At 21.4% G+C, this 27,182-nt stretch overlaps 2 protein-coding genes across 2 annotated transcripts; one reads left to right on the plus strand and one right to left on the minus strand.

The window, feature by feature from the left end:
- Positions 1-9,023: 9,023 nt before the first annotated feature.
- Positions 9,024-10,118, minus strand: P175DRAFT_0430052 (putative serine/threonine protein kinase; the record flags this gene model as incomplete). The annotated part of the gene is made up of 4 exons (XM_040893402.1): positions 9,024-9,368; positions 9,422-9,633; positions 9,685-9,962; positions 9,985-10,118. 4 exons carry the CDS (start codon positions 10,116-10,118, stop codon positions 9,024-9,026), a joined length of 969 nt encoding a protein of 322 aa, XP_040756979.1.
- A 14,347-nt stretch (positions 10,119-24,465) lies between these two features.
- P175DRAFT_0426579 (uncharacterized protein) lies at positions 24,466-24,621 on the plus strand (the record flags this gene model as incomplete). The annotated part of the gene is made up of 1 exon (XM_040893181.1): positions 24,466-24,621. A coding segment is annotated over one exon (156 nt), but the record flags the coding sequence as incomplete, so codon positions are not given.
- Between the last annotated feature and the right edge of the window lie 2,561 nt (positions 24,622-27,182).

Consider the following 27,182-nt stretch of genomic DNA (forward strand, 5'->3'; position numbering starts at 1 on the left):
TCTAGAAATATATTATAAAATATATTTATATATTATTATAGGATATTATTTATAAAATATTAGAAAATAGCTAGAATACTAGTCAGGCTAAATAGTATAATTAGAGACTTATATAGCCTAAAATAGGTTTAAAAAGTAATTAAGTACTCTAACCTTTTCTTAATATAGATATTATTAAAGATAGCTACTAGATTAATTTTAGAGAAATACTATATTTTCTATAGGTTATTTAGAGTTTCTTTAATTAGGGGTAATAAGTAATAATTCTTAACTAATATAGTATTTAGTTTTTAATAATCTATATATAGGTAGAGGCTATCTCCAGGTTTATTAATAAATAAGATAGAAGAAATAGCTAGAGATAAACTAGAATATATAAAATCTTTTTTTAGGTTCTTTTCTAACTATTTCTTTAAAATAATTAATTATACTTATAATATTAAGTATAATTTATTAAATAAGGACTATTTTCCTTCTTAGACCTTGATATTATAATTATATAATTAATATAGTAATAGCTTCTTTACTTCTTAGGGATTAAATATATCTTAGAAATCTTATAATTCTAGGGGAAGTATAAGTAGTAATTTAGAATTAGTATTTCTATACTTTAGTTCTTTATTAACTTTATTTAATAAGGTCTAGTATAGTTTCTATACTAAATAATAAATATATATAGCTAGTACTCTTAGGAATATTTAGTATATTTCTATAGATATAAAAGATTTTAATTCTAGTAATTTTTCTTATTAATTTAGTTATTTAGGTTAATTCTTCTAGAGAATATCTATTAGGGCCCTTACTCTTATAAACTTAAGAGGTATATTATAGTATTTATAATAATATTAGTTATTAAATATAGCTATTTAATTAGAGAAATATATTTTTAGGTTATATATAATAAGCTAGGCTAGTCTTAGAATAATTAGGTAGTAGGAGAGATAGATAATATAAAAAATAGATTTCTAGTTATAATAATTATTTAATAATAGGTTAGCTTCTATATAATAAGTTACTATACTTTCTTCTACCTTCTTACTATAGAAACTAGATAAGAATATTAGATAGAAAAGTAAAATAGTCTTTAATTTATATATTTCTATTTATTAGTAATTTATAAAGCTAACTTCTTTAGCTCTAGAATTAGTTATAGTATAAGTTAGTATTTTTAGATTTTTTTAATATAGTTATATTTACTATATTATTAGATTAGCACGCATATAATAGGGATTAGGGGAGTTAGTTAATTTAATAATAATATAAGATAGATAAAGTAATATATCTAGTAATAAGGACTTCTATATATGTTCTAGTACTAGGTAGTAACTATAACTAGGCAGACTCTATTTTTTAAGTTAGGCAGGGTATTAGGGAAGTATAGTTAGTTAGATTTTTCTAAAGTAGTAAAGTAATTATTCTATACTATAATATAGAAAGTAGGTAATATTATAATAAAGATTAGATTAGAATAATATACTAGTATATTTATCTACTCTTAAATTTATATAAGATATTAATTAAGTAAGAAGTAGTTTTTTATATAATATACTCTATTTTTATAGTAAAAATATTTCTTATATTTATATTATCCTCCCCTAGGGGAATATAATATATAGCAGGTATAAAATAGATTTATAGCATCTAAATCTCTTCTAGGTATAAGAGATGTAACTAGGTAACTAGATAAAATAGAACTAGGGAGGTTTCTTAGTACTATCAGGCTAGAGTAGTAGGAACTAGATATTAGGTAAGAATAAGATATTTATAGCTAGTATTAGTAATAGTAGTTTTCTAGTAATTAAAGATAGTTAGTATATTCTTAAAAATCTTAGAATAGGGTAGGATTATAAAGTAATATATCTTAAAATTTAATTAAGATATTTTAAGTTAGAAAAAGTATTAAAGAATTATTAAATATTTTTTTTTCTAGAATAAGATAATAGAACTCTATAAAGTAAATACTAAAATCTAAGTTCCTTTATTTTTAACTATAAAGGTAGTTCTAAGTATTTTAAACTTAATTAAGGTCTCTAAATACTATTTCTAGATAGTTAAGTAAGTTAGGATAGTCTAGAAACTAGGGGATATTAAGTCTTATTTTAAGTAAGATTAATTTATAAGCCTTTCTAATTAGATATCTTATTATATAGGTTAGTCAGGCTTTAGTAGCTAGAAAATAATCTAGGTTAGTATTTATTTTACTATAGATCTATTATATAAAGTAATAAAGATTAGAATAAGTACTATTAAACTCTTATAGATTAGGAAGTTTCTTACTAAGATAGATACTAGAAGAAGGACTAGTAGAAATAGGTATAGATACTCTTATTATATTAGCTACTATAGCTTTAGTAAGGGGGGCATGTTTAATAGGGGTGGGGGCAGTAATAGAAGTAAGTATAGTAGAGGTAGTAGTAACCTATAATATAATAAATATATACTTAGACTTAATTAATTTTTATTAGATTATTTCTAGTTTTTCTTTCTAGTATAGTATTACTTCCTTCTTCTTAGCTAGCTCTAGGCTAGCTTTATTAGCTTAGTTTTAGAGAGTATAAATCTCTTTCTTTAAAGAATTAGTATATCTATTATAGGACCTAAGGTAAATAATCTAGGTAATAAAATTATTAGTAATATAGCTTATAAATTCCTTAACTAAGTCTATAATTAGGGATAGTTTAGGTTATTTTAATATACTAATAGTAGCTATACCTAGGGTAGGAGCTATATAATATTATGGGGAGCAGGTAGGTAGTAGGTATAGCTAATAGCAGGATATATATTCAGGCTATCTGTATATAGGTATAATAGGTAGGGGTTAGGTTAGAATAAGGATATAGTTTGAAGAGCTATAATAGGATCAGGGGTAATATAGCTTAAATATAGGAGTAGAGGCAGATAGTTAGGGCAGAATCTAACCAGATAGGTACACAGCTACACTATGATATCTAGATAATTATATAAAACTTTATTAATAAATTTTTAGAATAATACTAGGACTCTAGTAAACCTAAATAATATTATTAAGAATTTAAATAAGTTTAATTAAGTTTAGAAAGTAATAAGGTATTCTTGTCCTTTCTTAATTTATAAATTATTAAAAGTAAAAATAATATTAATTTTTAAGAAATATTTTATTCTTTTTAGATTATTTAATATCTCTTTTATTAATAATAGCAGGTAATAATCTTTTATAGTAATTATATTTAGGGCTTAATAATCTATATAGAATTATAGGCCTTCTCTAGATTTCTTTATAAATAAAATAGGAGATATAATAAAAGAGAAATTAGAGTAAATAAAATCTTTTTTTAGATTTTTTTTAATCTATTTTTTTAGAACTTTTAGTTTATCTCAAGATATACTATATAGGCTTTTAAAAAATAGAGTTTTTTTAAGTAATAGTTTAATCTTATAATTATTAGATTAATAGAGTAGTAGGTACTTAGCCTCTTTTAATAAGAATATATTATAGAATTTAGTAAATTTAAGAAGTAGTTATTTTTATAGCTTAGATTTAATAATAGTAATAGAATTTAGAGTAGCTTTAATATTAGTAATAATAATAGTAAATATCTAGTATCTATAGCAGGTATATATAGTATAGGTAATAATTAAGACTCTAGTAATATTTTAGTTTTTTAGAGATTTAGAGCAGGGATTAAGATATTAAAAAGAAGTTTTTAATAATATATTATATAATACTAAAATCTTTATAAATTTTAAAAATATATTATAATATTTCTTATAATAAAAACTTTTAAATAAAATAATATAATTAGTAAATTTAATCTAGAGATTATAGATCTTTAATTAAAATAAGTTAAGAATAATAAGAAAGTATATAAATTAAATTATAAGAAAAGTAATATTTTTTTTAATATAATTATAAATTCTTTAGATTAAATAAATAAAATAAGTAATATAACTAGATTTTACTAGAATATTATTAAATTTTTTTAATAAAATAAGGTTTCTTAATAATAGTATCTTTAATTAATTATCTATAATTTAATTATAATTTATAAAATATTTACTTTTAGCTCTAGAGTTAATTATAATAAAGATTAGTAGAGTTTTATTAAGGATTTCTAAGTTAATAAATAAAATTATTAATTTAGATTAATAATTTTCTTTCTTTACTATTATTCTAGCTATTATAGCCTTTAATAGATAGAGAGAGTGCTAGAAGTATCCTTAATTATAATTTAGATTAGGGATACTCTATTTTCTAATTTAGGAAATATAAGGTATTTAGTAGGTAAAATTCTAGTTAATAGGGGATATAAGTCTAGTTTAGTAGTAAATATAAAGATATGGCTAGTTAGTCTTTAGTTAGAGTATAAGTAGCTACCTATTAGGTAATTAGTACTACTATAGTAGTAATATAGGTATTAAATTTAATAATTAAGGTAATAGGTAGTAGATAGATCTATTAAATCTTTAGTAGGAGTAGTAGTAATAATAGGATTAATAGGGATTATAAGAATTTAGGTAGTAGAAGTTAGCTTTAAAATAGGTTAAGAAGGCTAGGAATTCTTTATAGATAAGAGTAGGGTAGTACTTATATAATAATAGTAATAATTTTCTAGATTTTATAAGTAATTAATAAAGTTATAATATTATAATAAGATTTTAAAATATATTAATATTTCTTAAAATTCTTAATTAATAGCTTATTTTAAAATTATAAGTAAGATATCTTTATTTATATTTTTTTTTAATATAAAATATTAAAATTTAGTAAAAAAGATATTAAACTTATAATAAGTTTATTAAAGATAGAATAAATTAATATAAATATTAATTTCTAGATTTAGATTTTTAAAAATTTTTTTTAGAATTTTTAAAATCTTAATATAATTATTTAATTTATAGATTCTATCTTAAATATATAATAAGATTTAAGTATATAAGGTTTCTTTAAAATAATTAATTATATAAGTTATTTTATTATTTAAGGTTAGAAAATAATTAAGATTTATAATTATTTTCTAGTAGATTTAAAAAGTAAAGTATCTTAAGTTACTTTATTAGCTATTAAACTTATTAAGATTAGGAAGTTATTTAGAGATTTAAATAATAAGAATAAATATAGTAAGAATAATAATAATAATAAAAAAAATAGTAATATTAGTATTTTTTTTAAAAAGAGATAGTAATTAAAAAGGTATATTATTTTAAATAAATATTTTAAATAACTTTTATTAGGTTTTTTTAGCTTATATCTTCTAGTACTTAATTATATTATTTTTCTATTAAATATAGTTAAGAAGATTAGTAATAGTAGAATATAAAGTAAATAATTTATAAAGTTTTTTTATAGTAATAATAAAGAATTAGTATATTTTAGTAATATATTATCTTAATTTATTAAGAATATTATATAGGAGAGTTTTTATATCTTTAGGTAATATAGATAGTAAGATAGGTATAATAATAGTAATTAACTCTTAGTAGAGAGGAGCTATATAATATTAGGGAATAAAATTAGATTTAAATATTTATTAACTAGGAGCTAACTAGATAGAATAATAGAATAGTAGGTATTAGGTAATAGATAGGATATAGCTTAAAGAGCTATAATAGGATTAAGGATAACATGGCTTAAATACAGGAATAAGGGCGGACAGTCAAGGCAGAATCTAACTAGATAGGTACTACGGCTTCGCGCTGTGACAGGTGGCCTTCTAGCCTAGATTAGGGAATTTCTTAATTACCTTAATAACTTTCTAGAGTATCTCCTCTAGGTCCTCTATATACTAGTCTAGTACTAGTCTATCTAGTAGATTTTCTAGATCTAGGAGACTTATTATTCTATTCTATACTAGTCCTACTAATTATTATAGGTCCCTATCCAGGACCTAAAGTTATTACCTCTCTAGGGGTGTAGGCTTGTACCCTAGGACTATAATAATCTATATCTAATAGTCTGAGCTATAGTACAGGTCCAGGTAGATCTTTATACATGTAAAGGCTATATTAGAGAAGATTAGGTCTAGAATATATCTTATTATATAGATAATTATTCCTAGCTTCCTTATATATTTTATTCTATTATTAACTATTTATTATATAAGCTCTCCTTTTCTATAAAGATTTTATACCCCTAGCTTAAAGATATTATATATAATATTAAAATTACTCCCTATAATATAATTAAAGATAGAAATTAATATTATTATATAATCTATTATTTTATATATAATAAGTTTCTAATATATATTTAGTATATAGATATTATTTATTATTATCTAGAGTAGGTCCTAGCTTCTAATTAGCTTATATTATTCTACCCCCAGGCCTAGATCCTAATATATATATATAAGTACCCTAGGTTACTTCTTTATTTACTTCTCTAGGTCCCCTTAGCTATTAACTAGAGAATAATAATTAAATATTAGATAGTTTTATATCTTAATCTCTAGGCCTATCTATAGCTCCTATATATAGGTTATAGTATAATCCTACTTATAGGCTAGCTATAAGATTATAGTATAATTTAGTATTAATTTACTAATATTAGTCTAGTAAATTATAAGATCTTACTAATACTAGATCTATTTTATATAGCTCCTACTATATCTTGTCCTAGGTCTTCCTAATATTAAATATTAGGTAATCTATTAATATTAGTCTCTACTCTTAGAGTCTATATACTTACTACTTACTTAGAGCTTAAAAAGATATAGAGGCTCTAGATAGAGAGCTCTTTTAGATTTATATTATTTATATATATAATAGCCTAGGCTAAATATTATTCTATAATTTAGAAGCCCTTTATATCTATATCTAGCTATAGAAGTACTTCTACCATATACTTATAAAAATTTAGAAATTAAGTCCTATCTATCTTTATATATAACTATATTATTACTATTATTTAATTATAAGTATTCTAGAAAGTATATATCTTATAATACCTAATATATACTAGGTCTTATTTAGATAATTTAATAAGAAAGTTATTAATCTTATATAAGGTTATAGGGCAGCTCTTATATCCTGCCTTAAATAATTTAAAGTAATTAGTATAATAAGGAAGATTATTATAATTTAGTTTTATAAGCCTAGTATAGTCCTTAATTAGTATATTATATTAGGAATAGTAGGGCTATCTTATATACTTTAGGAAGTAATAATATCCTTAATATTCTAGATTATATTACTTTATAAGGGCCTACTTTTTAATAAGTTAGGATTACTAGTTATTATTAAATAGGGTAAAGTTCTTGATAGGTATTAGAAAGAAGATTATTTAGGTTATATACTTTATTTATATATCTAGCCTATACTTTAATAAATAGTAATTAACTAGTTTTATACCTATTTATACTAGTATCTTATTTATTATTAGTATACCTATCTTTAGGCATGTATTATTATAGAATACTATTATACTAGATATCCTAAATATTATATAATTATATTACTTTTATAAGATATAAATATTAATTATATCTAGTACTTTTTTTATAATATTTATTACTTTCTTTATTACTAGAAGATTCTAAATAATAAGATTACTTAAAATAATTACTTATCTAGTTCTAGTTAAGTTAATTCTAGGTATTATATTAAGGGTTATAAGCCCTAAAATATACTTTACTAGGGCTTAATATATTATATAGGTCTTAGAATATATAAGAAGGAGCCTTCCTAGTAAAATAATTAAGATTCTATAATTATTTCTAGTATTTATTAATATAGTTAATCTACTCTAGACTAATCTTATTATAATAGTAAGAATAATCCTACCTAAATTAAGTATAAGCTACCTAATATTATATACTTTAGCTAGTATAAGTCCTCTTCTTAAGTTTTTTAAGGTCTATATAGCCCTCTAGACTATAAACTTACTAAAGGTCTTGCCTAAGATTACTAATATTATTATTATAGGCTAATTATATATATATATAGGTATATAATTATTTATAATAATATATTTTTTAATAATAATAAATTAAATAAATCTATTATAAATTATTATTATATAGGCTTTCTTATTCTAACTCTTTTAGATATTAATAAGTTTATTTATTATAGTAGCTAGCTTAATTAGTACTTTATAATATATCTTTATCTAGTATTCTTTCTTATTAAAGTAATCCTAAAGAGTTCTTATAATAGAGCCTAAGTTAATAGTTAAGGTACTAGTACCTTTATAAACTAGAAAAAATATATAATTTAATAAGATATTCTTTCTTTTATATCTTTTAATAGTATATAAGTTTAAGAAGGATAGAAGTTCCTATAATTATATAAAATTAGTTATATTAATACCTCTAGATAGGTAGTTAGGGGTTAGTACCTCTATCTTAGCTTGCCACGCGTTGAAACATAGTTAGAGGAGGGGGGGAGGGGTAGAATATATAATAGTAGGTCAGAAATATATATATTGGTTGGTTTTATAGCAATTTGGGCCCTTATTTAAAGGTATCCCTGGGTTGCTGAGTATTATAAAGGTGTGAAGTCTGTCTGCAATGGGCATAAAGAGCATTATCAGTAATGAAAAATCTTTCATAAAGAGTACATTCATATTCCACTCCATTGTAGGTGAGATACGGGCCCAAGTCCATCTTTAGTTCTGTTAGAATTCGCCAGACGACGATGGTGACAATAGGGAAGTGGGGCGCTCAGAGTGTTGAGCCCAAAGGAAGTGACAGCCAGTAGATCAATGTCCCTTCACGCATTCAAGCCTCACTGGACCAAGATTGGATGACTAGGGGGAAGCCAGTTCGATCACATTATTAGGATGACTCAACTCAGCGTCATGATTGGCGCCTGCAGTTTTGGGATCTGCCTCCACTCCAATGGCTGATTGAAAAATGCCTTGCTCAGTTGGTGCTAAGACGAGGTGGATGAGGTTTTGTATAAAATCTCTCAGCGACAATATACAAGTTGAGATCCATCCCTCGTCTTTTTCCAGCGGTAATCCACACAGCCCTTCTAGCACCTTGGGGTAGAATATTGGGTAATTGTTTCAAGGACCCTTTCTCTCCCAGCCAAATTCTTGTTTTCCATTATGTATTTATACACGCGAACCACTTGTCCTGCAGAAGCTCCCTTGCTGACGGTCTATCCCTTGGATCAAGCTTCATTATTCTTAGAATAAATTCCTTATCCTCCTTAGATATCTCCTGTTCGGAAATCCTTGAAAATGGTTTTTTCTTTTCGGGAGGAATGCTTTTCATGATGTATGCCAGGATATTTAAGGTTTCCGGCGGGCAGATCTCGCGGTATGTCAAAGGGAATGGCCCAAACAACTCACACTGCCTCTGAAGAATCTTTAATTCGTAATCATCATGATCCGCGGGAACATCTGGTTTGAAAAGGAAGAAATTGTCTCCATAGAGCAAGGTTATAAGCTAGATCAAGGTTAGAGCTGTTTAGCAGTGTCGAGAAATTGACATGAACATACTAAGGCGCCAAAAGACCATATGTCTGTTTGTGTGCCCCAGCCAATTCGGAGCTGCGCTTCGGGACTCCTCCAAATAGGTGCTCCAATCAAGTCGCCATCCTTGGCATACGCTGAATCCGCAGGAACCGTACTCCCACAGTCTGCAAGTTGAACATCTGTAAACCGTACATCCCCTTGACCATAGTTTACGAGAATGTTGTCGGGTTTGATATCTTCAAACTGTATAAGATAATGTACTTAATCCAGACAATAACAGCACTTACCAGTATGTACAAAATTATTTTCATGGAGAACCTTTAGCGCCTCTAAAATCCTTCTCGCAACATATTTGACCTCCTGATTTGTAAGTCGTTTAGAGACAGAAGCATTCAAAAGGTGATTGTCTAGATATTTCAAGACTATTGCTGGTGGATCAGACGGCTCGACTATCTCGTCAATTAAAGGACGTATGAAAGGGGTACGACACTGAAAGCGGTTCAGAACATCACGCTCATTCCGAAGGCGAAAATGAGTGACACTTTTCAGGATCACTTGTTGGTTGCTTCCGGTTCTGCTAAAAAGACTATGAGAGGCTGAATCTACCGTTAGATTTGTAATCGTACCTCGCAAGCCAAACCGTCTCCTGCAGTTGCTTGCCAATGGTGTATAATCCATTTTGACCGCGAACGCATTGACCTAACCGGAGGGATGAAGTCATGGCGGGTAGTATGAAATCTGAAAAATGATCTTCTCGCTTGAAGGGAGAGCAAAATTTATGTCAAATTCCGTTTCGTCGGAATCAGACTTATAAGTTGCCGGTGCTTATTGATGGGCCACTACGCTGACTGTGATTCGAACGCCACAGCGATTAAGCGTCTTCCAGTCAATTAATTTACCTGCCCCGGTTTTAGAACAAAAATAAAGACTAAAATAGAAACCCAATAATGGAGCTTCTCCAGGCGCCGGGAAAAATATTTTGTTTTGGGGAGAAATGCTATCCGGCGCCAAGACTAGCTATCACCTCGAAGCGCTGTGACAAGGTCAGTGCTGCATACATCCCTCCATTTTGATGATTGTCACCCACTTATGATAACGTAATTCCTAGGTCATCCAGCCACCACAAGTCATCCAGCTATCTACCAAATTTTCACGCATTTAATTACATATTACTATTTAAACTATTACCATGCCACTAAAAGCATGTTAATTAACTTAAAACTTAGTAGAGTAAGAGGGTAGAATCTAGCTTGCTATTTAAGCCTTTAAAAATAGTAAAATTCTAAGTATTTATTATATAGCTATTATTTATAATATGTCAGGGGGCAGAGTCGGATTCAGATATTTATTGACTAGGAGCTAACTAGACAGAATAGCAGAATAGTAGGTATTAGGTAATAGACAGGATATAGCTTGAAGAGCTATAATAGGATTAAGGATAATATAGTTTAAATATAGGAATAAGAATAAATAATTAAGGTAGAATCTAATTAAATAAGTATTATAATTTTATACTATAATAATACCCCCCTTCTTAAGATTAAACTCTATTAAGACTAGGAAGGAATTAATCAGGACTTCTTAAGATAATAAAGATAGTAATTATTTACTAATTAATAAATATTTTTTAAATATTTAATAAGTTCTTTAATTAACTTATTATATTTAATTTATTTAATAGTATATTATAACTTAAGTTTACTATAATTTTAATAAATTTATTAAAAATTAAAGACTTTCTTAATTTTTTATTTTTTTAATTCTTCTACTTTAATAGGTAATAGTAGATTAAGGTATTAATTAAGTAAAGGATTATTAATAGTAAAATAGAGTAAAAATATATTAAATATAGAATAGATTCTTATATTTTTAAATAATTTAAATTTATAAGTATATAGATTAATAATCCTCTTAATATAGTATAGCCTAAAGTTCTTCTAGTCTAACTTCTTCTACAGGCAGAGTGTTCAGATATTACAGGTGTCTAGCCAGACTTCTTGCCCCACGGTGTAGCAACGTGCGGGTTGTCTTTGGCGGTTGGCTTGGTTTTCGGTCAGGGTGCGGGCAGCTGCCTACTAGGTGGTCAGCGCCGCCGCAGCGGTAACACAGGCGTTGGGTTCGACGATCGAGGCGACAGGCGGCAGACAGGTCCATTGGGTCTTCAGCAGGAGCAGCAGCAATAACAGGATTAATAGGGCCTATAGGAATTTGGGTAGCAGGAGTTAGCTTTAAGATAGATTAAGGAGGCTAGGAATTCTTTATAAATAGGGGTAGAATAGTACTTATATAATAATAGTAGTAATTTTCTAGATTTTATAAATAATTAATAAAATTATAATATTATAATAAGGCTTTAGAATATATTAATATTTTTTAAAATTTTTAGCTAATAGCTTATTTTAGAATTATAAATAAGATATCTTTATTTATATTTTCTTCTAATATAAGGTATTAAAATTTAATAAAAAAAATACTAAACTTATAATAAATTTATTAAAGATAGAATAGATTAATATAAGTATTAACTTTTAAATTTAGATTTTTAAAAGCTTTTTCTAGGATTTCTAAAATCTTAATATAATTATTTAATTTATAGATTCTATTTTAAATATATAATAAGATTTAGATATATAAGATTTTTTTAAAATAATTAATTATATAAGTTATTTTACTATTTAAGATTAGAAAATAATTAAGATTTATAATTATTTTTTAATAAATTTAAGAAATAAAGTATCTTAAATTATTTTATTAGTTATTAAATTTATTAAGATTAGAAAGTTATTAAAAAATTTAAATAATAAGAATAAATATAGTAAGAATAATAATAATAATAAAAAAAATAATAATATTAATATTTTTTCTAAAAAAAAATAGTAATTAAAAAAATATATTATTCTAAATAAGTACTTTAAATAATTCTTATTAAATTTCTTTAACTTATATCTTCTAGTACTTAATTATATTATTTTTTTATTAAATATAATTAAGAAGATTAGTAATAATAAAGTATAAAATAAATAATTTATAAAGTTTTTTTATAATAATAGTAAAGAATTAGTATATCTTAGTAATATATTATTTTAATTTATTAAGAATATTATATAGAAGAGTTTTTATACCTTTAAGTAATATAAGTAGTAAGATAGATATAATAATAATAATTAACTCCTAGTAAAGAGGAACTATATAATATTAGGGAATAAAATTAGATTTAGATATTTATTAACTAGAAGCTAACTAGATAGAATAGTAGAATAGTAAGTATTAGGTAATAGATAGGATGTAGCTTAAAGAGCTATAATAGGATTAAGGATAATATAGCTTAAATATAGGAATAAGAGTGGATAGTCAAGGCAGAATCTAACTAGATAGGTACTACAGTTTCATGCCATGACATAATATACCTTAATCTACCCTAACTAATTATTTATATAATTACTAATATTAAGTAGAACTCTATAATTATAATCTCTAGCTATTTAAAATTTAGGAGAATATTCTATTAAAATAGATTATATCTAGAGATAAGTATAGAGTTACTCCTAAACTAATATATATAATAAAAATAACTTATATCTTACTTTAATTAGGTAGTTTAATTACTTAATTACTAATTAAAAAAAATTAGGTAATAAATTTTATTATATACTATAATTTAATTAAAAATTAATTTATAAGAAAATATAATTACTAATAAATTAAATATAAAAATCTAAAAATATTAAATTAATAATTTAATTAATTATAAGTTATCTAATTATAATATAATATTACTAATAAAATATTTATAATTTTAATAAAACTAGCTTTATAATAAATCTAATAATAACTACTAGAGTAGTTACTAGATTTAATATGCCTGGAAAACCTTATCTTATCTAACTAGATAATTAAGAATAAGTTACTACTATTAAATATATTAATACAAGAGATTAGAGTTTACCTTTATATATTATTTTTAAAGGAAAATACTATATTAAAGGATAGTTTAAAGAAAACCTTTTACTATTAGATTAGAGAATTAAAGTCAGTACTAATAGCTAGACTCTAGATAAAATAGGTCTTTTGTCAGGGTGCAGAGTCAGATTTAGATATTCATTAACTAGGAGCTAACCAGACAGAATAGTAGAATAGTAAGTATTAGGTAATAGATAGGATATAGCTTAAAGAGCTATAATAAGATTAGGAGTAATATAGTTTAAATATAGGAATAAAAATAAATAATTAGAATAGAATCTAACTAAATAGATATTATAATTTTATATTATAATAATACCCCTCTCTTTAGGATTAAATTTTATTAAAATTTAGAAAAAAAGTAGCTAGGGCTTGTTAAGATAATAAAGGTAATAATTATTTATTAATTAATAAATATTTTCTAAATATTTAATAAGCTCTTAATAAATTTATTAGAAATTAAGAATTGTTATGGAGGGCAGGCAGGCAGTAGGTGTAGCTAATAGCAGGGTGTATATTCAGGCTATGTCAGGGGGCAGAGTCGGATTCAGATATTCATTGACTAGGAGCTAACCAGACAGAACAGCAGAATAGTAGGTATTAGGTAATAGATAGGATGTAGCTTGAAGAGCTATAATAGGATTAAGGGTAATATAGCTTAAATATAGGAATAAGAATAGATAGTTAAGGCAGAATCTAACTAGATAAGTATTATAGCTTTATACTATAATAGTACCCCCCTCTTTAGGATTAAGCTCTATTAAGACTAGGGAGGAATTAGCTAGGGTTTCTTAAGATAATAAAGGTAATAATTATTTACTAGTTAGTAAATATTTTCTAGATATTTAATAGGCTCTTTAATTAATTTATTATATTTAATTTATTTAATAATATATTATAGTTTAGGTTTATTATAGTCTTAATAAACTTATTAAAAATTAAGAATTTTCTTAACTTTTTATTTTTCTAATCTTTTTACTTTAATAAGTAGTAATAGATTAGAATATTAATTAAATAAAGGATTATTAATAATAAAATAGAATAAAAATATATTAAATATAAGATAGATTTTTATACTTTTAAGTAATTTAAATTTATAAGTATATAGACTAATAATTTTCTTAATATAATATAGCCTAAAGTTCTTCTAGTTTAACTTCTTTTATAGATAAAGTATTTAAATATTATAAGTATCTAGCTAGACTTCTTATCTTATAATATAGTAATATATAGGTTACCTTTAATAATTAGCTTATATTTTATAATAAGTTTAAATAAATAAGATCTTAATATAAATAAACTTATAAATCTTATATATAATATTAATAAATTTCTTAGTATTTTTTTTAGTAAAGTAGATAGTAAGATAGTTTAATTTAAATTTTAATATTAAGTAAAATCTATAATTAGCTATAAATAATAATACTCTTATAGACTTGGAGTAAATAGAGTTAGTAGTAAATTTAATTATTAATAATTATTTAAATTAATTATCTTATAAGTATAATATATATACTTATAAGTATTATCTTAAAATAATATTAATATATTTAGTTTAGCTATTAATCTTAAGATAATAAATAATAGATAATAGGTTATAGATCTTTAAATAAAATATTAGGTATTTCTAAAAGATAGTAATAAACTAGACTTTATAATCTAATATAATTATTTTAGGAATACTATAGAGTTTCTAGATATACTTAAGATATAGGTTAACTATCTTTTTAGTATTAATTATTCTAGTATAAGAAAGAAAGTATTTTATCTTTATTAAATAATTAATTATAACTAGAATAGTATTATAGTTATTATTTAGTAATAAATATATAATAAAGTCTATACTTATATCTTATTAAGTATATTTAAGAATTAATAGAAGCCTTAATACTTCTTATTTTATTTCTTAAAAAGGGATAATTTAGTAATAGAGATAATAATTTTAGACTTATTAATTAATATATTTATAAATCTTAAGTTAGAAATATTTATATAATATTAGTTTATATATCTTAGTTTTTTTAGAATATCTAGTAGCAAGATTTTTATAATAAAGTTTTAATATTTTAGCTTTTATCTTATTATAGTTAGGTATATAAAATTAATCTTAGTATCTTAAGTATAGACTAGTATATCTATAGTTAGCTAGTATAATATTAGGATATCTTAGTAGATTATTCTTTAGAATATTTAGAATAGACTAAAACTTCTTATCTTATAGATAAGCTCTATTAAATAGTAATTATAGTATTAGTAGTAGGGAGATTAGTTTATTAATAGTAGGTTATTTAATAAAGTATACTTAATATTAGTTATTAATATTTAATTTTAGATTAGCTATAGTCTTAGGTAGTAGGTTTTTAGATTTTAAGATAGTCTAGTTCTAGTAAAGGAGTTATTTATCTTCTTTCTTAAGTAGGTTCTCTAATCTCCTAGTTAATATATTAGGTTTAGTACTTAACTTTTTAGGGCAGTAATATATTTAGAAGTTAAATTTTAATAAAAATTTAGATTAGTAGGCTTATTAATAATTTAGTAGTTTAATTAATATAAAATACTCTAGATTCTAGTAGTTTATAATAATCTTTATAAGTAATAGAGTTTCTTCTAGTTTAGAGTATTATTTTTTAAAATAATAAATAATAGCTAATAATTCTTTATTATAAATCTTATAATTATATTTTATTATAGAATATTTTTTAGAGAAAAATATAATAAAATATAATATATTTTTATTATTATATTATAATAATACTCTAGTAAATATATAATTAGAGATATTAATTTCTAGAATTATATTTTTTAACTAGTTAAAAGATTTTAATATTAAGGTATTTATAAAAGTAGCTTTTAATTATTTAAATATTTTTTAATAGATAAGTATTTAGTTAAAGTTAATATTTTTCTTAATTAGATTAATTAATAGTCTAATAATTTTTAAAAAATTATAAATAAATTAGTAATAAAAGTTCCTAAAGTTAATAAAGGCTTAAATATTAATTAGATAGGTTAATATTTCTTATTTAATAATTATTTTTACTTTATTAAGGTTTATTTAGAAGCTATTTCTACTTATAATTAGTTCTAGGAACTTTATTTTATATATAAAAAATTTATATTTACTAAATTTAGTATAAAGTCTTATTATTTATAGGTATTCTAATACTTATTAGATATAATAAGTATATTTAATATAAGTTTAGCTATAAATTAGAATATTATCTAGATATATAGTATAAAAAATATCTAGATAATTATATAAGACTTTATTAATAAATCTCTAGAATAATATTAGAGCTCTAGTAAATCTAAATAATATTATTAAGGATTTAAATAAGTCTAATTAAGTTTAGAAAATAATAAGATATTCTTATCCTTTTTTAATTTATAGATTATTAAAAGTAAAGATAATATTAATTTTTAAAAAATATTTTATTTTTTTTAGATTATTTAGTATCTCTTTTATTAATAATAATAAGTAATAATCTTTTATAGTAATTATATTTAGGGCTTAATAATCTATATAGAATTATAAGCCTTCTCTAGGTTTTTTTATAAATAAGATAAAGAATATAGTAAAGAAGAAATTAAAATAAATAAAATCTTTTTTTAAATTCTCTTTAATCTATTTCTTTAGAATTTTTAATTTATTTTAAGATATATTATATAGGCTCTTAAAAAATAGAGTTTTTCTAGATAGTAATTTAATCTTATAATTATTAGATTAGTAAGATAGTAAGTACTTGGCCTTCTTTAGTAAGAATATATTATAGAATTTAATAAATTTAGGGAGTAGTTATTCTTATAGTTTAGATTTAATAATAGTAATAAGATTTAAAGTAGCTTTAATATTAATAATAATAGTAATAAATATCTAGTATTTATAGTAGGTATATATAGTATAGGTAGTAATTAAAACTCTAGTAATATCTTAGTTCTTTAGAGATTTAGAGTAGGAGTTAAGATATTAGAGAGAAGCTTTTAATAATATATTATATAATATTAAAATCTTTATAAGCTTTAGAAATATATTATAGTATTTCTTATAATAAGGATTTTTAAATAAAATAGTATAATTAGTAAATCTAATTTAGAGGTTATAAGTCTTTAATTAAGGTAAGCTAAGAATAATAGGAAAGTATATAAATTAGATTATAAGGAAAATAATATTTTTTTTAATATAATTATAAATTCTTTAGATTAAATAAATAAAATAAATAATATTATTAAACTTTATTAAAGTATTATTAAATTCTTTTAATAAGATAGGATTCCTTAATAATAGTATCTCTAGTTAATTATTTATAGCTTAATTATAATTTATAAAATATTTATTCTTAGCTTTAGAGTTAATTATAGTAAAGATTAGTAGAGTTTTATTAAAGATTTCTAGGTTAATAAGTAGAATTATTAATTTAGATTAATAACTTTTCTTCTTTACTATTATTCTAGTTATTACAGCCTTTAATAGGTAGAGGGAGTGTTAGGGGTATCCTTAATTATAACTTAGATTAGGGATACTTTATTTTCTAATTTAAGAGATATAGGGCATTTAATAAGTAGGATTCTAGTTAATAAGGGGTATAGGTCTAGTTTAGTAGTAGATATAAAGGTATGGCTAGTTAGTCTTTAGTTAGGATATAGGTAGCTACCTACTAGGTAGTTAGTACTGCTATAGCAGTAATATAGGTATTAGGTTTGATAATTAAGATAATAAGTAATAAAGAAGTCTATTAGATCTTTAGTAGGAGTAGTAATAATAATAAGATTAATAAGAACTATAAAAATTTAGATAGTAAGAGTTAGCTTTAAAATAGATTAAGAAGGCTAGGAATTTTTTATAAATAGGGATAGAGTAGTACTTATATAATAATAGTAATAATTTTTTAAATTTTATAGGTAATTAATAAAGTTATAATATTATAATAAGATTTTAAAGTATATTAATATTTCTTAAAGTTCTTAATTAATAATTTATTTTAAAATTATAAATAAAATATCTTTATTTATATTTTCTTCTAATACAAGATATTAAAATTTAGTAAAAAAAATATTAAACTTATAATAAGTTTATTAAAGATAGAATAGGTTAATATAAGTATTAACTTCTAAATTTAGGTCTCTAAAAACTTTCTTTAGGATTTTTAAAATCTTAATATAATTATTTAATTTATAGATTCTATTTTAAATATATAGTAAGATTTAAATATATAAGGTTCCTTTAAGGTAACTAGTTATATAAATTATTTTACTATTTAAGGTTAGAAAATAATTAAGATTTATAATTATTTTCTAGTAGATTTAAAAAGTAAAGTATCTTAAATTACTTTATTAATTATTAAACTTATTAGAGTTAAAAAGTTATTTAGAGATTTAAATAATAGAAATAGATATAGTAAGAGTAATAATAGTAATAAAAAGAATAGTAATATTAGTATCTTTTTTAGAAGAAAATAATAATTAAAAAAATATATTATTTTAAGTAAGTATTTTAAATAGCTCTTATTAAATTTTTTTAACTTATATTTTCTAGTACTTAATTATATTATCTTTTTATTAAATATAATTAAGAAAGTTAATAATAATAGAGTATAAAATAAATAATTTATAAAATTTTTCTATAATAGTAATAAAAAATTAGTATATCTTAGTAATATATTATCTTAATTTATTAGAAATATTATATAGGAGGGTTTTTATATCTTTAGGTAGTATAAATAATAAAATAGGTATAATAGTAATAATTAATTCCTAGTAAAGAGGAGCTATATAATATTAGGAAATAAAGTTAGATTTAGATATTTATTAATTAGGAGCTAACTAGATAGAATAGTAGAATAGTAGATATTAGGTAATAGATAGGATATAGCTTAAAGAGCTATAATAGGATCAAGGGCAACATAGCTTAAATATAGGAATAAGGGCGGACAGTTAAGGCAGAATCTAACTAGATAGGTACTACGGCTTCGCGCCGTGACAGGCTATCTACATATAGGTATAATAGGTAGGGATTAGGTTAAGATAAGGATATAGCTTAAAAAGTTATAATAAGATTAGGAGTAATATAGTTTAAATATAGAAATAAAGATAAATAATTAGAGTAGAATCTAATTAAATAAATATATAATTATATTATAATAGTATTCCCTCTCTTAAGTTAAGCTCTAGTAAAGTATTCTTAAAATTCAGGCTTTTTAAGGTAGTAATAATAAAAAATAGTAATATATTTAATAATATTCTTTAAGTAGTTAATAAGAATTTTAATAATAATAAGATATCTAATTTATTTAATAATATATTTTAAATATAAGTAGCTATTTTAGTTATAATAATTCTAGTAAGAGTTAATTACTTTCTTAATCTTTTATTTCTTAATATTATTAATTTTAATATATAGGGATTTAATTTCCTCTTATTTAAGTAATAAGTCTTTAATAATTAGATATAATAATTTAATATAAAATACTAAATATATTTTTATATTTTTAAGTAAATTTAATTTATAAATATAAAAATTAATAATCTTTTTAATAAAAAAAAAATCTAGATTTTTCTAGTCTAATTTCTTTCAAAGGTATAGGATTATAATATTTTTAGTATTTAATTAAATTAATTAGCCCTTAATATAATATCTAGTAGAATAATATTTTTAGTTAGTATAATATTTATAATAAATTTAAATACTAATTATAATAATATAATAATATTCTTATATTTATTTTATAATTAAGGTAAACTAGTAAATATTATAAGTTTATAAGTAGTAATTAAATAAAATAGGCTTAAATCTTATATAAGAGTTAAAATTATATAAGGTAAAGAATAAGGAGTATCTAGTAATCTTAAAACTAGTATTATTAGTAATAAATTCTATTATAAGTAGCTATTTAGTCTAATTATCTTATAAATAATTAATATAAATTTATAGATATTATTTTAAAATAATATTTATATATTTAGTTTACTTATTAGTCTTAGTATCATGGTGCGAAGCCGTAGTACCTATCTAGTTAGATTCTGCCTTAACTATCCACCCTTATTCCTATATTTAAGCTATATTATCCTTAATCTTATTATAGCTCTTCAAGCTATATCCTATCTATTATCTAATACTTATTATTCTACTATTCTATCTAGTTAGTTCCTAGTTAATAAATATCTAAATCTAACTTTACTCCCTAATATTATATAGCTCCTCTCTACTAGAAGTTAATTACTATTATCATGCCTGCCTTATTACTTATACTACCTAAAGGTATGGAAACCCTCCTATATAATATCTCTAATAAATTAAGATAATATATTACTAAAATATATTAATTCTTTACTACTATTATAAAAGAATTCTATAAATTATTTATTCTATATTCTATTATTACTAACTTTTTTAACTATATTTAATAAAAAGATAGTATAATTAAGTACTAGAAGATATAAGTTAAAGAAATCTAATAAAAGTTATTTAAAGTATTTACTTAGAATAGCATGCTTTCTTAATTATTATTTTTTTTTAAAAAAGATATTAATATTACTATTTTTCTTACTACTACTACTACTCTTACTATATTTATTTCTACTACCTAAATCTTTAAATAACTTCCTAACCTTAATAAGTTTAATAATTAATAAAGTAACTTAAGATATTTTACTTTTTAAATTTACTAAAAAATAATTATAAATCTTAATTATTTTCTAACCCTAAATAATAGAATAATTTATATAACTAGTTATTTTAAAGAAACTTTATATACCTAAATCTTATTATATATTTAAGATAGAATCTATAAATTAAGTAATTATACTAAAATTTTAGAAATTTTAAAAAAAATTTTTAAAAATCTAAATCTAGAAATTAATACTTATACTAACCTATTTTACCTCTAATAAACTTATTATAAGTTTAGTATTTTTTTTATTAAATTCTAATATCTTATATTAGAAAGAAATATAAATAAAGATATCTTATTTATAATTCTAGAATAAGTTATTAGCTAAGAATTTTAAAAAATATTAATATATTTTAAAGCCCTATTATAATACTATAATTTTATTAATTACTTATAAAATCTAAAAAATTACTATTATTATTATATAAATATTATCTTACTCCTATCTATAAAGAATTTCTAGCCTCTCTAACTTATCTTAAAGCTAACTCCTACTACCTAAATTCCTATAATCTCTATTAATCCTATTATTATTATTACTCCTATTAAAAACTTAATAGACTTATCTACTATCTATTACCTTAATTATCAAACCCAATACCTATATTACTACTACAGCAGCACTAACTACCTAGTAGGCAGCTACCTATACCTTAATTAAAGACTAACCAGCTATACCTCTATATCTACTATTAAACTAGACCTGTACCCTCTATTAACTAGAACCCTACTTACTAAATACTTTATATCCCCTAAATTAGAAAATAGAATATCCCTAACCTAAATTATAATTAGAAATACCTCTAGCACTCCCTCTACCTATTAAAGGTTACAATAGCTAGAATAATAGTAAAGGAAGAAAGTTACTAATCTAAATTAATAATCCTGCTTATTAATCTAGAAATCCCTAATAAGACTCTACTAATCTTTACTATAATTAATTCTAGAGTCAAGAATAAATATTTTATAGATTATAATTAGGCTATAGATAATTAATTAAAGATATTATTATTAAGGGATCCTATCCTATTAAAGAGATTTAATAATATTCTAGTAAAGTTTAATTATATTACTTATTTTATTTATTTAATTTAAAGAATTTATAACTATATTAAAAAGAATACTATTTTTTTTATAATTTAATTTATATACTTTCTTATTATTCTTAACTTATCTTAATTAAAGACCTATAATCTCTAAATTAGATTTACTAATTATACTATTCTATTTAAAAGTCTCTATTATAAAAAGTACTATAATATACTTCTAAAACCTATAAAGATTTTAGTATTATATAATATACTACTAAAAGCTTCTTCCTAATATCTTAATTCCTACCCTAAATCTCTAAAGAACCAAGATATTACTAGAGTCTTAATTACTACCTATATTATATATACTTACTATAAATACTAAATATTTATTACTATTATTACTAATATTAAAGTTATTTTAAACCTTATTACTATTACTAAATCTAAACTATAAGAGTAACTACCTCTTAAATTTACTAAATTCTATAATATATTCTTACTAAAGGAGGTCAAGTACCTGTTACCTTACTAACCTAATAATTATAAGATTAAATTACTACCTAGAAAAATCCTATTCTTTAGGAGCCTGTATAGCATGTCCTGAGATAAATTAAAAGTTTTAAAGAAATAAATTAAAAAGAATTTAAAAAAAGATTTTATTTACTCTAATTTTTTTCCTACTATATTTCCTATCTTATTTATAAAGAAATCTAGAGAAGATTTATAATTCTATATAAATTATCAAGCCCTAAATATAATTATTATAAAAGATTATTACTTATTACTACTAATAAAAGAGATACTAAATAACTTAAAAGAGATAAAATATTTCTTAAAAATTAATATTATCTTTACTTTTAATAATTTATAAATTAAAAAAGGATAAGAATATCTTACTACTTTTTAAACTTAGTTAAGCTTATTTAAATTCTTAATAATATTATTTAGACTTACTAGAGCCCTAGTATTATTTTAAAGATTTATTAATAAAGTCCTATATAATTATCTAGATATCTTTTATACTATATATTTAGATAATATTCTAATTTATAGCTAAACTTATACTAAATATATTTATTATATTTAATAAGTATTAAAATACCTATAAATAATAGAACTTTATATTAAATTTAATAAATATAAATTCTTTATACATGAGATAAAGTTCCTAAAACTAATTATAGGTAGAAATAGCTTTTAAATAAATCCTAATAAAGTAAAAATAATTATTAAGTAAAAAATATTAATCTATTTAATTAATATTTAAGCCTTTATTAACTTTAGAAACTTTTATTACTAATTTATTTATAATTTTTTAAAAATTATTAGACTATTAATTAACCTAATTAAGAAAGATATTAACTTTAACTAGATACTTACTTACTAAGAAATATTTAAATAATTAAAAGCTACTTTTATAAATATTCTAATATTAAAATCTTTTAACTAGTTAAAAAATATAATTCTAGAAATTAATATCTTTAATTATATATTTACTAGAGTATTATTATAATATAATAATAAAAATATATTATATTTTATTATATTTTTTTCTAAGAAATATTCTATAATAGAATATAATTATAAGATTTATAATAAAGAACTATTAATTATTATTTATTACTTTAAAGAATAATATCCTAAACTAGAAGAGACTCTATTATTTATAAAGATTATTATAGATTACTAGAATTTAAAGTATTTTATATTAATTAAGCTATTAAACTATTAATAAGCCTATTAATTTAAATTTTTATTAAGATTTAACTTTTAAATATATTATTATTCCAGGAAGTTAGGTACTAAGCCTAATATACTAATTAGGAGGTTAGAGAACCTATCTAAGGAGGGGGATAAATAACTCCTTTACTAGAGCTAGATTATTCTAAAATCTAAAAATTTATTACCTAAGATTACTACTAATTTAAAACTAAATATTAATAGCTAATACTAAGTATACTTTATTAAATAACCTGCTACTAATAAACTAATCTCCCTGCTATTAATATTATAACCACTATTTAATAAAGCTTATTTATAAGATAAGAAGCTCTAGTCTATTTTAAATATTCTAAAGAATAGTCTACTAAGATATCTTAATATTATACTAGCTAATTATAGATATACTAGTCTATACTTAAGATATTAAGACTAACTTTATATATCTAATTATAATAAAATAAAAATTAAAATATTAAGACTTTATTATAAAAATCTTATTACTAGATATTCTAGAAGAACTAAAATATATAAATTAATATTATATAAATACTTCTAGCCTAGGATTTATAAGTATATTAATTAATAAATCTAGAATTATTACTTCTATTACTAAATTATCCCTTCCTAAGAAGTAAAATAAGGAATATTAAGGCCTTTATTAATTCCTAAATATATCTAGTAAGATATAAGCATGGACTTTATTATATACTTATTATTAAGTAATAGCTATAATATTATTCTAGTTATAGTTAATTATTTAATAAAGATAAAGTACTTCTTCCCCTATACTAGAATAATTAATACTAAAGAGGTAGCTAACTTATACTTTAAGTATATTTAGAAACTTTATAATATCTTTAAAATAATTATATTAGATTATAGAGTCTAATTTATTACTATTTTCTAGAAATACCTAATATCCTGCCTGAAAATCTATAATCTACTATTTATTACTTATTATCCTAAGATTAATAGCTAAATTAAATATATTAATATTATTTTAGGATAATACTTATAAGTATATATATTATATTTATAAGATAATTAATTTAAATAATTATTAATAATTAAATTTATTACTAATTCTATTTACTCTAAATTTATAGGAGTATTATTATTTATAGCTAATTATAGATTTTATTTAATATTAGGGTTTAAATTAAGCTACTCTATTATTTACTTTATTAAGAAAAATACTAAGAAATTTACTAATATTATATATAAGATTTATAAGTTTATCTATACTAAAATTTTATTTACTTAAGCTTATTATAAAGTATAAGCTAATTATTAAAGATAACCTATATATTATTATATTATAGGGTAAGAAATCTAGTTAAATACCTATAATATTTAAATACTCTACTTATAAAAGAAATTAGACTAGAAGAATTTTAGACTATATTATATTAAAAGAATTATTAGCTTATATACTTATAAATTTAAATTATCTAAAAGTATAAAAATCTATTTTATATTTAATATATTTTTACTCTACCTTACTATTAATAATTCTTTATCTAGTTAATATCCTAATTTACTACTATTTATTAAAGTAGAAGAATTAAAAGAATAAGAAGTTAAAGAAGTCCTTAATTTTTAATAAGTTTATTAAGGTTATAGTAAACTTAAGCTATAATATATTATTAAATAAATTAAATATAATAAATTAATTAAAGAGCCTATTAAGTATCTAGAGAATACTTACTAACTAGTAAATAATTACTATCTCTATTATTCTAAGAAACCCTAGCTAATTCCTTCCTAGTCTTAATAGAGCTTAACTCTAAGAAGGGGGGTACTATTATAGTATAAAGCTATAGTACCTATCTAGTTAGATTCTACCTTAACTATCTACTTTTATTCCTGTATTTAAGCTATATTATCCTTGATCCTATTATAGCTCTTTAAGCTACATCCTGTCTATTACCTAATACCTACTATTCTGCTGTTCTGTCTAGTTAGCTCCTAGTCAATGAATATCTGAATCCGACTCTGCCCCCTGACACTTTTCTTCTTTACTATTATTCTAGCTATCGCAGCCTTTAATAGGTAGAGGGAGTACTAGGGATATCCCTAATTACAGCTTAGGTCAGGGACACTCTATTTTCTGATTTAGAGGATATAAGGTATTTGGCAGGCAGGGTTCTAGTTAATAGGAGGTATGGGTCTAGTTTGGTAGTAAATATAGAAATATGGCTAGTTAATTTTTAGTTAGGATATAAATAGCTATCTACTAGATAATTAGTATTATTACAGTAGTAATACAGGTATTAGATTTAATAATTAAGGTAATAAATAGTAAATAGGTCTATTAGGTTTTTAATAGGAGTAGCAGTAATAATAAGATTAATAAGGATTATAGGAATTTAGGTAGTAGGAGTTAGCTTTAAGATAGGTTAAAGAGGCTAGGAATTCTTTATAAATAGAGGTAGGATAGTACTTATATAATAATAATAATAATTTTTTAGATTTTATAAGTAATTAGTAAAATTATAGTATTATAATAGGGCCTTAAAGTATATTAATATCTCTTAAAATTCTTAATTAATAGCCTATTTTAAAATTATAGGTAAGATATCTTTATTTATATTCTTTTTTAATACAAGGTATTAGAATTTAGTAAAAAAGATACTAAACTTATAATAAATTTATTAGAGATAGAATAAATTAATATAAGTATTAATTTTTAAATTTAAATCTTTAAAAACTTTCTCTAGGATTTTTAAAATCTTAATATAATTATTTAATTTATAAATTCTATTTTAAATATATAATAAGATTTAGGTATATAAGGTTTCTTTAAGATAACTAGTTATATAAGCTATTCTATTATTTAAGGTTAGAAAATAGTTAAGATTTATAATTATTTTCTAGTAAATTTAAGAAGTAAAGTATCTTAGATTATTTTATTAATTATTAAATTTATTAGGGTTAGGAAGTTATTTAGAGGTTTAAGTAATAAAAATAAATATAATAAGAATAATAATAATAGTAAGAAAGATAGTAATATTAATATCTTTTTTAGAAGAAAATAGTAATTAAGAAAATATATTATTTTAAATAAGTACTTTAAATAATTCTTATTAGGTTTTTTTAGCTTATATCTTCTAGTACTTAATTATACTATTTTTCTATTAAATATAGTTAAAAAAATTAGTAATAATAAAGTATAAGGTAAATAATTTATAAAATTCTTTTATAGTAATAGTAGAGAATTAGTATATTTTAGTAATATATTATCTTAATTTATTAGGAATATTATATAGGAAGATTTCTATATCTTTAGATAATATAGGTAGCAAGGTAGGTATAATAGTAATAATTAACTTCTAGTAGAGAGGAGCTATATAATATTAGGGGGTAGAGTTAGATTTAGATATTTATTAATTAGGAGCTAAC

The sequence above is a fragment of the Aspergillus ochraceoroseus genome (assembly GCF_002846915.1).
Source record: "Aspergillus ochraceoroseus IBT 24754 chromosome Unknown P175scaffold_1, whole genome shotgun sequence".
Lineage (NCBI taxonomy): Eukaryota > Fungi > Ascomycota > Eurotiomycetes > Eurotiales > Aspergillaceae > Aspergillus > Aspergillus ochraceoroseus.